Consider the following 13,565-nt stretch of genomic DNA (forward strand, 5'->3'; position numbering starts at 1 on the left):
CCCCACAAATCCCCAAAACATTCAAATCTGAAGAGCAGGAGTTTGGATTTCGTTTCAGTGGGCAAAAAAGAGAAAAGCATGGCCTAACGGAAAGAGCTCGGAACTGGGAGTTGGGAGACCCAGGTTCAATTCCCAACTATACCACTTGCTTGCTGTGTGACCTAGGGCAAGTCAACCTTCTCACTGTGCTCAATAAATACCATCGATTGCCTCGATCATCATCTTTTTATCTTGTTTTTGATGCTCCATCTTTCCTTGGGGTCCGTTGCCAGTCTCCTCTCAGATGGTGTACCTTTCAGGGACAGGGGTCTAATTCTCTTCCGGTTAATTCATTCATTCAATCGTATTTATTGAGCGCTTACTGTGTGCAGAGCGCTGTACTAAGTGCTTGGAAAGTACAATTCGGCAACAGAGAGAGACAATCCCTGCCCAACAATGGGCTCACAGTCTAGAAGCGGGGAGACGGACAACAAAACAAAGCAAGTGGACTGGCATCAATTGCATCAAGGTAGATAAATAGAATCATAGATATATACACACCATTAATAAAATAAATAGAATGATAAATATGTACATATAAGTGCTGTGGGGCGGGGAGGGGGTAGAGCAGAGGGAGGGAGTCGGGGTGATGGGGAGGGAAGGGGGAGCAGAGGAAAAGAGGGGCTCAGTCCGGAAAGGCTTCATGGAGGAGGTGAGTTCTCAGTATGGTTTTGAAGGGGGGAAGAGAGTTAGTTTGGGGGATGTGAGGAGAGAGGGCATTCCAGGTTAGTGGTAGGACATGGGCCAGAGCTAGACGGTGGGACAGGCTAGAATGAGGCACCGTGAGGAGGCTAGTGGCAGAGGAGAGGAGTGTATGGGGTGGGTTGTAGAAGGAGAGAAGGGAGGTGAGGTAGGAGAGGGCAAGGTGATGGAGAGCTTTGAAGCCAACAGTGAGGAGCTTTTGCTTGTTTCGAAGGTAGACTGGCAACAACTGGAGATTTTTTGAGGAGGGCGGGGTGATGTGTCCAGAGCGTTTCTGTAGAAAGATAATCCAGGGAGCAGAGTATAGACTGAAGTGGGGAGAGCCGGGAGGTTGGGAGATGTGATTTGTATGGAGTAAGTGCCTAAAGCTATTAATACCACCTCACAGTGATGCTACTGCCCTTTTTTGATTTCTGGCTGGTGACAACGGCACATCTCTGCTCTGAGGAATTGGGGAGCTGAGGGAATAAGAATTCAAATAGACCCTGGGCCATGTGCAGGGAAGCAGCATGGCATAGTGGATACAGCCCGGGCCTGAGAATCAAAAGGACACGGGTTCTAATCCTGGCTCTGCCACTTGTCTGCTGTGTGATCTCGGGCAAGTCACTTCACTTCTCTGGGCTTCAGTTATCTCATCTGTAAAATGAGAATTAAGAATATGAGCCCCATGGGGGGCAGGGTCTGTGTCCAATCCAATTTGCTTGGATCCACCCCGGTGCTTAGAACAGTGTTTAACATATAGTAAGTGCTTAACAAATACCACAATTATTATTATTATTATGCAGTATAGTAGCCAAAGGCATTTATTGAGCGCTTCCCCTACACAGAACGCTGTGCCGAGCACTGTGCAAAGTACAATATGAGCTGGTAGCTGTGATCCCCACCCACAAAGGAGGGGGAGACGAATTTTTAAAATAAACTACAGTGGCTCTCAGTCTGAGAAGCAGCATGGCCTACTGGAGGAGCACGGGTCTGGGAGTCTGAAGGACCTGGGTTCTCATCCCAGCTCCACTTGTCTGCGGTGTGACCTTGGGCAAGTCACTTCACTGGGCCTCAGTTCCCTCATCTGTAAATTGGTGTTCATTCACTCATTCAGGGGTATTTAAGGAATGCTTATTGTGTCCAAAACCCTACATTAAGTGCTTGGGAGAATACAATATAATGACAGACACATTCCTGCCAAAATGAACTCACAGTCAAGAGGGGCAACAGACATTAATAGAAATAGATAACTAAATAAATTACAGATACATGTGTATGTATATATATATATATATATATATATATACACGTGTATGTGTAAATATACATATATAGATCTATAAGACTGTGAGCCCCATGTGGGACAAGGACTGGGTCCACTGATTTGCTTGTCTACCCCAATGCTTAGACCAGTGTGCCTGGCACATAGCAAGAGCTTTAACAAACTCCACAATTATTATTTTTATTAATTCTCTCAAGTCCAAATTCTGACGCAGACATGGGAGAAAGTGTGGCTGGCTCAGCACTATGGCAGTGGCTGGCTCTTGGTTCACCCCACAGAGCCCAGACGCTCCTTGGAAGGTCCTGCCTTCACTGCTCAGAGATAGCAGTCCCCTGTAGATGTGGGCAAGGAATGTGTCAGTTATACTGATATATAACTGTACTGATGTATAACTGATGTATAACTCTCCCTGGCACTTCGTACAGTGCTCTGCACATAGTAAGCACTCAATAAATACCATTGATTGATGGATTGAGTGTATGTTCTTAGGGCTTCCCTTGGGCCCCAGAGTAGGCAAGTAAAAAAAAAAAAAAGACAAAAGTCTGCTTTGTCCCACCCCCCGGCCTTTTGATCTCAGACAAGCTAGAGACCTCGCTTTGCATGGACTGACGCACTTCTGCTCGAGGAATATTTTCTCCCCACGACGGGGCAGAAATTAATCTCTGGCATTTGAGAGTTTTTGTTCTGTTTTTCCACACAGATTACTATTTTCACTTGCAAAAAACAGTAACTCTGCCAACTTCCCTCTGCTTAGGCTCCTCTTCCGATCAAATGGGAAAAGTGAGATGCAAATTTGGTTGAGGTTTTTCCATAAAATTTCCATGCTACTAAGGCCAGAGAGGTGTGAAGCGCGGGCTTCTGGAGCATTCGAGAAGGAGGCATCAATTAAAAATGTAATAAGAGTTCGGCTCAGCTGATGGATCTCTAGAGCTGAGTTTCAAGGTTCCTTTACAGACACTACTCTGAGAAAATAGCTCTCACTTTGAAATCACATGGCAAAACAATGTACTACACACAAAAATGATGTTTTCCAGGGTCTTAATATTGCTCGACAAAAGCGACTGACATCTTGGCTCTGCATCGAGTTTTCCTAACGAATGGTCTCCGACCCACCCTTTCCAAGATCATTAGCTTCAACGTTCAATCCCAGAACGACATAAGGAGCTCATTGTCCAGCTGGTTATCAACGCTGAAATATTAAACCTGACAGGGTCAGAGTGAACGAGAACTGCTACATAAGGCTACCACGTATACAATGAGGGACTTGTAGAATGGATAAATTTCCTTTGCCCGAAACATTTCACTCCCTACGTAGTAAGTCGCAACAGAAGGTCTTTGATGAAACAACTTAGATCTGAGCTGATGAATGTCAGTTCAGCCAGATGAAGCGGAGAAGTCAGGGTATTTATGGACTACAAAAAAAAATCAATAAAAGAGCTGAATTTATGATTTTAAACCAGGGTAGATTTTATACATGCTGGTAAATAAAGCATATTAACAACAATGATGATAGCGGTATTTGATAAGTGTTTACTATGTGCCAAGCACTGTTCTAAGTGCTGAGGTAGAGACAAGCGAATCAGGTTGTCCCACACGGGGCTCACGGTCTAAATCCCCATTTTACGGATAAGGTAACAGACACAGAGTGTGGCTTGTCCAAGGTCACACAGCAGACCAGTGCCGGAGTCGGGATCAGAACCCATGTCCTCTGACTCCCAAACCTGTGCTCTTCCCACTAATCCACCCTCCCTCTCACCTCATAAAACTAGTAAATTGCATGTGCGAGAGAAAATTTGATTTCTGGGGTATGATGTATTGCTCTGAAAGATTGGATTAATTCTCCCTCTCGTCTCTCCTCTCTCTCCTTTCCCCGCCTCCCCCAGGGTGACTGTTCAGCCAGAGTCTCAAGACCCCCAGCCCCGCCCAGGACTCTTGACAATGTTTACGGGCGACTGGGCCCGCTGCAGTGATAGCTCACAAGCCCGCAGGAGTTGTGCTGGGCGGTGGAGGAAATGTCCAAAGTCGGCTTGGCACTGTCAGACAGGACAGCTCAACTGAAACCGGCCAGAAGCTTCCTCCCAGAGAACAGGGGCATGAGTTAGTGCCCCTAACTAACTAACTAACTAACTAACTAACTAACTAACTAACTAACTAACTAACTAACTAACACGAGTTAGTCTCGATGGCTGTTAGGGTCAGCTGGGACCGGCGGTTTGTAAGGAAAACTTTCCCTAAGCAATCAGTGGCGTTTACTGAGCACTTTGTGCAGAGCTCTGTACGAAGTGCTCGGGAGAGTACGACAGAAATTGATAGACATTTCCTGTCCATATCTATTCTCAAGGAGGGGACAGGCATTAATTTTAATAAATTATGGATATGTATCTAAGTGCTGTGTATATAAGCGATCAGAGAATCTGATCTGGTCTGTCAGTCCTATTTATTGAGCGCTTACTATTTGTAGAGAACTGTACTAAGCGCTTGAGAGTACCATAACACAATGTAAAAGACACATTCCCTGTCCACAACGAGCTTACAGTCTAGAGGGTGCTTTGAAAATATAACCAACACCGTCATTGTAAAAAGTGAAAGAGGGAAGAAACTTTGAAAACTTTGGTAAAAATAACTTAGAACTCCAGTACACAGTCCCTTGTGTCCACCTGATTATCTCCAGTCTACCCCAGCACTTAGAACAGTGTTTGGAACATAGTAAGCACCCACAGTTATTAGTATTATAGTACTATAGTAAGTCCCCAGGTCTACGTCTAGGTTAGACTTACTCCAATTTCAACTGCGTTGCTTCGGAGGTGACTGAAAATGTTCCTGACAGGTTTCATTCGGTCATTCAATCATATTTAGTAAGCGCTTACTGTGTGCACAGCACTGTACTAAGCGCTTGAACATCGGGTTTTATAGTTTGAACTGATCGCAGGGGGCTACAGAACGAATGACTGTCTTTGAATTGTTTCCTCTTTCCGTTTAAGGTCCGGGGAAACCCCGGGATGCTACTGCCTACCACCCAGTCGCCCAGTCGGGCCTCTTGGGGTTCCCACAAATGCACCTTGAGATAGCCCCAGGTGTCTGCTGCTAGCCAGCCACCCACCACTTGTGGATTTAGAAGCCCAGAGGGCTTCTTAGAAGCTCCTGAGGTTTGGAGAACTGCTAAACACCCACTTCTCCCCTGTGATAGTGAGTTTCCAAATTAGTAAGCTCCACCTACTTGGAAGCCTTTGATCACAAACACAGAGATAAGCAGGATTTCCTTAATTAAGGATTTCACAGCAACAGTTGTCCAACGGAATCAAACTAGATCTGGGCATAGCCAGCCGCCTTGCCCCGTCGTGACGCTCAATCCTAATTCCCAATCGGGGTAATTAGCGCTGTCCCCGTCCCCCACCGACCCAAATGCTTTTAGTTCCCGAAGGTGCTCATCTGTGGGCATTTAGCAGCCACGGGATCTGCCTGGCTGAAACGTCAGTCTTCCTGGCAAACACCGGCTCCAAGTACCCGATGTCAAAAATGGGCTCTGGAATTGCTTTTAATGATCATAATGATAATTACTATTATTGTGGTATTCGTTAAGCACTTACTATGTGCCCGGCATTGTCCTATACCTGGGAGAGACGCAAGACCATCAGGTCAGACACAGTCCCTGTCCCTCGTGGGACTCACAGGCTTCATCCTCATTTTACGGATCAGTTTACCGAGGCACAGAGAAGTGAGGTGACTTGCCCGAGGTCACACAGCACACACGTGGCAGATCTGGCATTAGAACCCGGGTCCTTCTCACTCTTGGGCCTGTGCTCTTTCCACTAGGCCATGCTCCTTCTTCCCTGGAATGGGCTGTGGTCCAGCTGATCTCACCAGGTGGCAGGGCGTCTGTGAGGGGGTCTTAACTTCTGAAGTAAACTAGCCTTCCCCCCGGGAGGGGTCCTGGGGAGTACAGTGGCTTCCCTGCTCTGCAAACTGTTTGACCCTTTCCTTTGAAGGGGGCTAATCTCCACCACAGAGTCCCCTGAGGCAATTAGATAATCCCGTCCAGATTATTTTTCTACAGAAATGTTCTGGGCATGTCACACCCCTCCTCAAAAATCTCCAGTGGTTGCCTATCCACCTCCATATCGAGCAAAAGCTGCTCACTGCTGGCTTCAAAGCTCTCCATCCCCTTGCCCCCTCCTACCTCACCTCCCTTCTCTCCTTCTCCAGCCCAGCTCGCACACTCCGCTCCTCTGCCGCCTCTAACCTCCTCAATGTGCCTCGTTCTCGCCTGTCCCGCCGCTGACCCCTGGCCCACGTCTTAGCTCTGGCCTGGGATGCCCTCCCTCCTCACATCTGCCAAACTAGCTCTCTTCCCCTCTTCAAAGCCCTACTGAGAGCTCACCTCCTCCAGGACGCCTTCCCGGACTGAGCCCCCCTTTCCCTCTGCTCCCCCTTCCCTCCCCATCGCCCCGACTCCCTCCCTCTGCTCTACCTCCCCTCCTCACCCCACAGCACTTGTGTGTATATAGGTACATCTTTATAATTCTATTTATTTTAATGATGATGTGTATATATCTATAATTCTATTTATTTATATTGATGCTATTGATGCCTGTTTACTTGTTTTGATGTCTGTCTCCCCGCTTCTAGACCGTGAGCCCGTTGTGGTCAGGGATTGTCTCTATTTGTTGCTGAATTGTACTTTCCAGGATCTTAGTACAATGCTCTGCACACAGTAAGTGCTCAATAAATACGACTGAATGCATGAATAATTGCCTTCTGTTTGATGATGATGATGATGGTGGGATTCGTGAAGCACCTACCGTGTGTCAAACGCTGTTCTAAACGCTGGGGTGGATACGAGGTAATAAGGTTGGACACAGTCCCTGTCCGACACAGTCCCGATTCCATTTTACAGCTGAGGTAACTGAGGCACAGAGAAGTAAAGTGACTTGCCCAAGGTCACACAGCAGGAACGTGGTGGAGTGGGATTAGAACCCAGGTCCTTCTGACTCCCAGGACTACATTCTATCCACCTCACCACGCTACTTCTATTTTCAGCCAGTGGCATTTATCGAGTGCTATCCTAAACACTTTATCGTGCAGAGTACTGTCCTAAGCACTTGGAAAATGACAATAGATTGAGTATTCACTCATTCAAATGTACTTATTGGGCGCTTACTGTGTGGACAGCACTGTTCTAAGCATTTGGGAAAGTACTGTGTAACAATAAACAGACATATTCCCTGCTCATAATGAGCACAGACATTAACCCTGCAATCTACATTTAATAATTGAAGAAAAAAAAGGGTGGAAGCGTTCTCTGGTTTGGAGGTGCAAAGCGTGGATGGAGAGTATTGTTCTATGCCGCTCAAGGGAACTGTTGTTTCAAATTCTAATTTTCAGAACTAGCCTTTTTGGTTAAACTATTCCATTTCTTAAAAAGTGTTTAAAATGCATTTGCTTTACTTTGAAAAAGGTACTTTCAAACACCACTATTAAAGTCCTAAATAACTTGCAATATCTTGAAAGCAAATTAGCAATTAGTGATATCTGCTGAGAGCTAAGCACTGTAGTCAGGGATTGGGAAAGTACAATAGCAGCAAAACGACTACCAGCCTTACGCCTGGATGACAGTACTTACAAAATTCGTTCTTTTTTCAGTTTGGTAACTTTCACCTGTAAGCCTGTGAAGAGAAAAGGAGAAATGGCATCATTCATCTGCTTAGGAATACCATGCACGTTGGATGTTCTATATAGTTGTGATCATTTAAAAATTGAGAGAATTTAGCCACAGGTCAGGGTGCCATAATCCCTGCATTATGGATCTTACCCAGCTGGAAAGAAGAAACCAAAAAAATTAAGTCACATCGGAAACAGTTGCTTTTCTGAAGGTCCTGTGGACCTTTCTGAACATAACTGCAACAAGGGCACTTTACAAAAAACTCACTTATCTAAAATGCATGGGATATACAAAGTCACACTAAGTACCCAAGTATTCCGAATTTTAAAAATGCTTGTAATCACCCTAAATTTATATAGACTTTACTGAATCTAAAACCTCCTTGGACCAGCTTTAAGGCATTCAAATCAACTCTCTACCACCTACCTTACCTCGCTGATCTACAACTTAATTCACATGCTTCGCTCCTCTATCAATCAGTGGTATTTGAGCCCTTACTGTGTGCAAGCCACTAAACTAAACGCTTGGAAATTCAGTCATCAATCGTATTTGTTGAGCGCTTACTGAGTGCCGAGCACCGTACTAAGCGTTTGGGAGAGTACAATACAACAATATACCGGACACATTCCCTGTCCACAACAAGCTTACAGTCTAAAGGGGGAATCAGACATTGGAAAGTATAATACAACGGAGTTGGTGGACACAATTCCTGCCCAAAGGAAGTTTACAGTCTAGGAGGGGAGACAGACATCGAAATAGATTAGGGATAGGGGAAAATAGTACAGTATAAACATATTTACATAAGTACTGTGGGGCTGAGGTGAGAAGCAGTGAGGCCTGGTGATAAAATCAAGGGCCTGCGAGTCCGGAGGACCTGTTGTAAACTTGGCTCCGCTGCTTGTCTGTTGTGTGACCCTGGGCAACTCAATAAACTTCCTGAGCCCCAGTTCCCTCATCTGTAAAATGGGGATGAAGACCGTGAGCTCCACGTAGGACATGGACTGTGTCCAACATGATTAGCTTTTAACTACACCAGTGCTTAATTCAGTGCCCAGTAAGTGCTTAATACCATTAAAAAGTGCTTAAGGGGTAGATATAACCTAGTACATCATCTAGGAGGAGGGTGGGAGGAGGGTGGGGCAGGTGGGGAGAAAAAAGTTTTAATCTGGGCAGGCCTATTCATTCAATCGTACTTACTGAGCACTTATGGTGTGCGATTCACTGTGCTAAGCGGTAGGGAGAGAGAGATGATTTCTAGGAGGGTTGTGAAGGTGGGGAGGGGGCGGTTTGTCAGTTACAGAGGGAGCGGGAGTTTCACGCCAGAGAGAGGACTGGGGCGAGGGGAGCTGGTGTAACAGATGAAACAAGGTACAGCGAGTTGGTCACTGGGGCCGAACACTGAGATCACCTGGGGCAGCCTGGAGTCCGTTGCAGATCAGCAAGATAATCTGGAGGCAGAGCAGGAGGTTAATCTGATAAAGTCCAGCTCACTGTTCTTCTAGAGAAATGCGGGGCAAGGATACTGATCCTCAGTTATTGGGGGTGTTGGAGGGGAGAGAGATTTAGGAGATTTATCTAAACGATACTAATTACTCCTATAAGAATAATAATACTAATGATGGCATTTGTTAAGTGCTTACTATGTGCCAAGCACCGTTCTAAGCGCTGGGGTATATGCAGCGTAATCGGGTCATAATAATAATAATAATGTTGGTATTTGTTAAGCGCTTACTATGTGCCGAGCACCGTTCTAAGCGCTGGGGGAGATACCAGGTAATTCGGTTGCCCCACATGAGGCACACAGTCTTCATCCCTTCATCCCTTCATCCTCATCTTCCCTCCCAAACCCGGTCCTCTCCCAGACTTCTCTATCACCGTCGATGGCACGACCATCCTTCCCGTCTCTCGGGCCCGCAATCTCGGTGTCATCCTCGACTCGTCCCTCTCGTTCACCCCACACATCCTATCTGTCACCAAGACCTGCTGGTTTCACCTCTACAATATCGCCAAGATCCGCCCTTTCCTCTCCACCCAGACGGCTACCTTACTGTTACGGGCTCTCGTTATATCCCGGCTAGACTACTGTGTCAGCCTTCTCTCTGACCTCCCTTCCTCCTCTCTCGCCCCGCTCCGGTCTATTCTTCACTCCGCTGCCCGGCTCATCTTCCTGCAGAAACGATCTGGGCATGTCACTCCCCTTCTTAAACAACTCCAGTGGTTGCCTATCGACCTCCGCTCCAAACAAAAACTCCTCACTCTAGGCTTCGAGGCTCTCCGTCACCTTGCCCCTTCCTACCTCTCCTCCCTTCTCTCTTTCCACCGCCCACCCTGCACGCTCCGCTCCTCCGCCGCCCACCTCCTCGCCGTCCCTCGGTCTCGCCCATCCCGCCGTCGACCCTGGGGCCGCGTCCTCCCGCGGTCCCGGAACGCCCTCCCTCCTCACCTCCGCCAAACTGATTCTCTTTCCCTCTTCAAAACCCTACTTAAAACTCACCTCCTCCAAGAGGCGTTCCCAGACTGAGCTCCTCTTCTCCCTCTACTCCCTCTGCCATCCCCCCTTTACCTCTCCGCAGCTAAACCCTCTTTTTCCCCTTTTCCCTCTGCTCCTCCACCTCTCCCTTCCCATCCCCACAGCACTGTACTCGTCCGCTCAACTGTATATATTTTCGTTACCCTATTTAGTTTGTTAATGAATTGTACATCGCCTTGATTCTATTTAGTTGCCATCGGTTTTTACGAGATGTTCTTCCCCTTGACTCTGTTTATTGCCGTTGTTCTCGTCTGTCCGTCTCCCCCGATTAGACTGTAAGCCCGTCAAATGGCAGGGACCGTCTCTATCTGTTGTCGACTTGTTCATCCCAAGCGCTTAGTACAGTGCTCTGCACATAGTAAGCGCTCAATAAATACTATTGAATCCCCATTTTACAGATGAGGTCACTGAGGCACTGGGAAGTGAAGTGACTGGCCCAAAGTCACACAGCTGACAAGTGGCGGAGCCGGGATTAGAACCCATGACCTCTGACTCCTAGGCCCGTGCTAGGTCATCCCACATGGGGCTCATGTCTTAATCCCCATTTTACAGATGAGGGAACTGAGGCACGGAGAAGTAAAGTGGTTTGCCCGAGGTCACCCAGAAGACAAGTGGCGGAGCCAGGATTAGAACCCACGTCCTCTGATTCCCAAGCCCGTGCTCTTGCCACTAAGCCACGCTGTTTCTCTTTTTTCAAAAAAAGTCTTTAAGAAAAGGTCTTCTACTTTCATCGTATGCTCCCAAGTGTCTAGTTCAGCACTCTCCAAAAAGTTCAGTGCTGAAGAAATGAGGATGATTTTAAATTCCGTCTTTCAGAGTAATGGTGGTGACATTCAATCAATAGCATCTGAGCACTTACTATGTGCAGAGCACTATTCTAAGCGCTTGGGGGGGGGGTGTAGTCGGTCAATCGTATTTACCGAATGCAGAGCCCTGTATTAAGCGCGTGGGAAAGTACAATACAACAGACGCAATCCTTGCCCTCAACAAGCTTACAGTCTAGTGTAAAATACAAGAGAATAAGCAGATCCACTCCTGCCCATAATGTGCTTATTCCAGAGCTGCGCTGCCTTTGACTGTGAAGGGAAAAACCTACAGATAAGCTCTCCGATCCCTCGGCACTGCCGTTGAGGTCGAAGACGGGTCTTATTTATCCGGTACCGATTAGCCACGGCACCGGGGACGGGGGGAATGAAGAACGGAAGGTTTCAGGAACTCTGCGCTCTTATTCTCCATAGGGACGACGTGAAAGGGGTCTGGCTGCCGGGAAGCCACCGAGGAGGCATCGAGCCCCGGGGCCACTCTGGTGCCATGAGTGGCGAGGAAGAGCCTGGAGCCCGATGGGCAGACGTTACTATGTGCGGGCACCAAGCTGATCCTGGGCTGTAAAGGCCTTCTTTAATAATGGTGGTATTTGTTGAGCCCTTACCAGGCGCAAAGCACTGTTTTATGTGCTGCGGGGATACAAGCCGATCAGGATGTCCCACGTGGGGCTCCCAGTTTTAATCCCCATTTTACGGATGAGGTACCTGAGGCACGGAGAAGTTAAGTGACTTGCCCAAAGTCACACAGCTGGCAAGCGGCAGCGGCGGCATTAGAACCCATGGCTTCCGACTCCCAAGCCCGAGCTCTTTCCACTGAGCCTCGCCGCTTCTTCCTGGGGGTTTGTGTCTAGATTGGGGGATTTAGCTGGACAGGGCGAAGCTTCCTGTTCTCCTCTTTATCCTGGCACCAACCTGCCTGGCTTGGAGACTTCACAGTCGCACAGGAGGAGGCTGGGTCGCTCACAGCGCTTAGTACAGTGTCTGGTGCATACTAAGTGCTTAACAAATACCATAACAAACATGGTGTCCAACATGATTATTTTCTTTCTACCCAGTGCTCAGTGCACTGCTTAGCACTTAATACAATAATGATGTTACTAAATGTTTGGTTAAGTACTAGAGAAGTAGCACGGCTTAGTGGAGAGAGCACGGGCCTGGGAGTCAGAGGACCCGAGATCTAATCCCGGCTCTGCCAACTGCTTGCCGTGTGACCTTGGGCATGTCATTTAACCTCTCTGTGCCTCCGTTCTCCCTCCTAAACTGTGAGTCTCATGCGGGGCAAAAACTCTGTCCAACTTGACTAGTATCTACCCGCACTCAGAATATTGTTCGACACGTAGTAAACACTTAAATACCACTAAAAAATAAGCGGAGGAAGGAGAATTGGGGATCGATAGGATGGTCCTGCTACCAGTTACCCCAAGAGGAGTATTATTTCAGTAGGAAACCAGCGTCTCTAGGAAACCGATACCCCCAAAGTGTTGTGGGGATCGGGGGAGTTTGCATCTGTGAACGACGACCATAGCCATCCCCTCCCCTCTTCCTTGCCGTTTTCTTCGCAAAAACGCCGAAGTCTTGAATGAACTTACTTCAAGGCACCCCCGCCCCGCCAAAAAATAAATTCCTCTCGTCACGTATCAAATTAAGTCATTTCGGATTATCTCCGTTTCAGCAGAGGCAGACAATCTTGGGGATAAAAAAAAAAAAAAGCCTTTAAGAATTCCATGAGCTAAGGGAAACAGATATAGCCTGCGATTTTCTACTCCCATTCCACCCCGCGAAGGATGATTAAGTGAAAATTTACTTGCTGATGGATTTTCTTAGCTTCTGCTTTAGCCAACCCTCCCCACTGGAGGCTGGCATTTCGCAGGCAGGGAGGGGGAGGAAAGAGTGGATGGATTCATGCCATGGACCATTTCAAGCAGGATGAAGTAACAAAGAGATAGAAAATGCCCAGGGAGGACTTCAAAAGAAAATTCTTGGGAAATATGGAAAGACTCCGCTTTTATCTTATAAGCACTCAACACCTGGGAGACTTCTGTTCCGTCATGCAGATCAGCCCAGAAACAGGAGTTTGAGGGTTTTTTTTTCCTGAGTGGTTGCTATTCATCAAGTCAATTAGGCATCTGCAATTAGAACCCCTATAAAGTGTGCTTTAATCCTACTCCACACCCATCGGAAGGAATGAGGCTACGCAACAATGCAGCTCCTGTATGAACAGGTCGTCTGTTCGCCACGGATTTGGAACTGTAACACTGGCAACCTGAGCCGCCAATTGAAGACGCGGGGTTCAAAAGACCAAGACTGGGCTTCAAGTAACATCACCTTCACCCGCCCCCTTCTGAGTCGGGGAAGACCTCAACAAGTGACATCGGCGAGGGGTGTGGGCGAGAGGGAGTGGGGAGTGTGCTGGTGGGGGGGAGATGAGGAGGAGGTGTGTGTAAAGACTCTCCCTCCAAAATGATCCCCCCAGAACACATCCACGCCCCTCAGTTCAAACACAGATTGCACGTGCTCTCCCAAGCGCCTAGTACGGCGCCTGGCACG

At 47.5% G+C, this 13,565-nt stretch overlaps 1 protein-coding gene across 6 annotated transcripts in view; it reads right to left on the reverse strand.

Annotated features, from left to right (window-relative positions):
- Positions 1 to 13,565, reverse strand: part of RBBP8 (RB binding protein 8, endonuclease) — a 109,480-nt gene that overhangs the window by 56,560 nt on the left and 39,355 nt on the right. For all 6 annotated transcript variants that reach the window (XM_029069718.2, XM_029069716.2, XM_029069717.2 and 3 more), the window contains one exon: positions 7,626 to 7,668. In XM_029069718.2, coding sequence (XP_028925551.1) covers positions 7,626 to 7,668 — 43 coding nt within the window. The remainder of the gene's footprint in view (positions 1 to 7,625; positions 7,669 to 13,565) is intronic.

This window comes from Ornithorhynchus anatinus, chromosome 7, assembly GCF_004115215.2.
Source record: "Ornithorhynchus anatinus isolate Pmale09 chromosome 7, mOrnAna1.pri.v4, whole genome shotgun sequence".
Taxonomy (NCBI): domain Eukaryota; kingdom Metazoa; phylum Chordata; class Mammalia; order Monotremata; family Ornithorhynchidae; genus Ornithorhynchus; species Ornithorhynchus anatinus.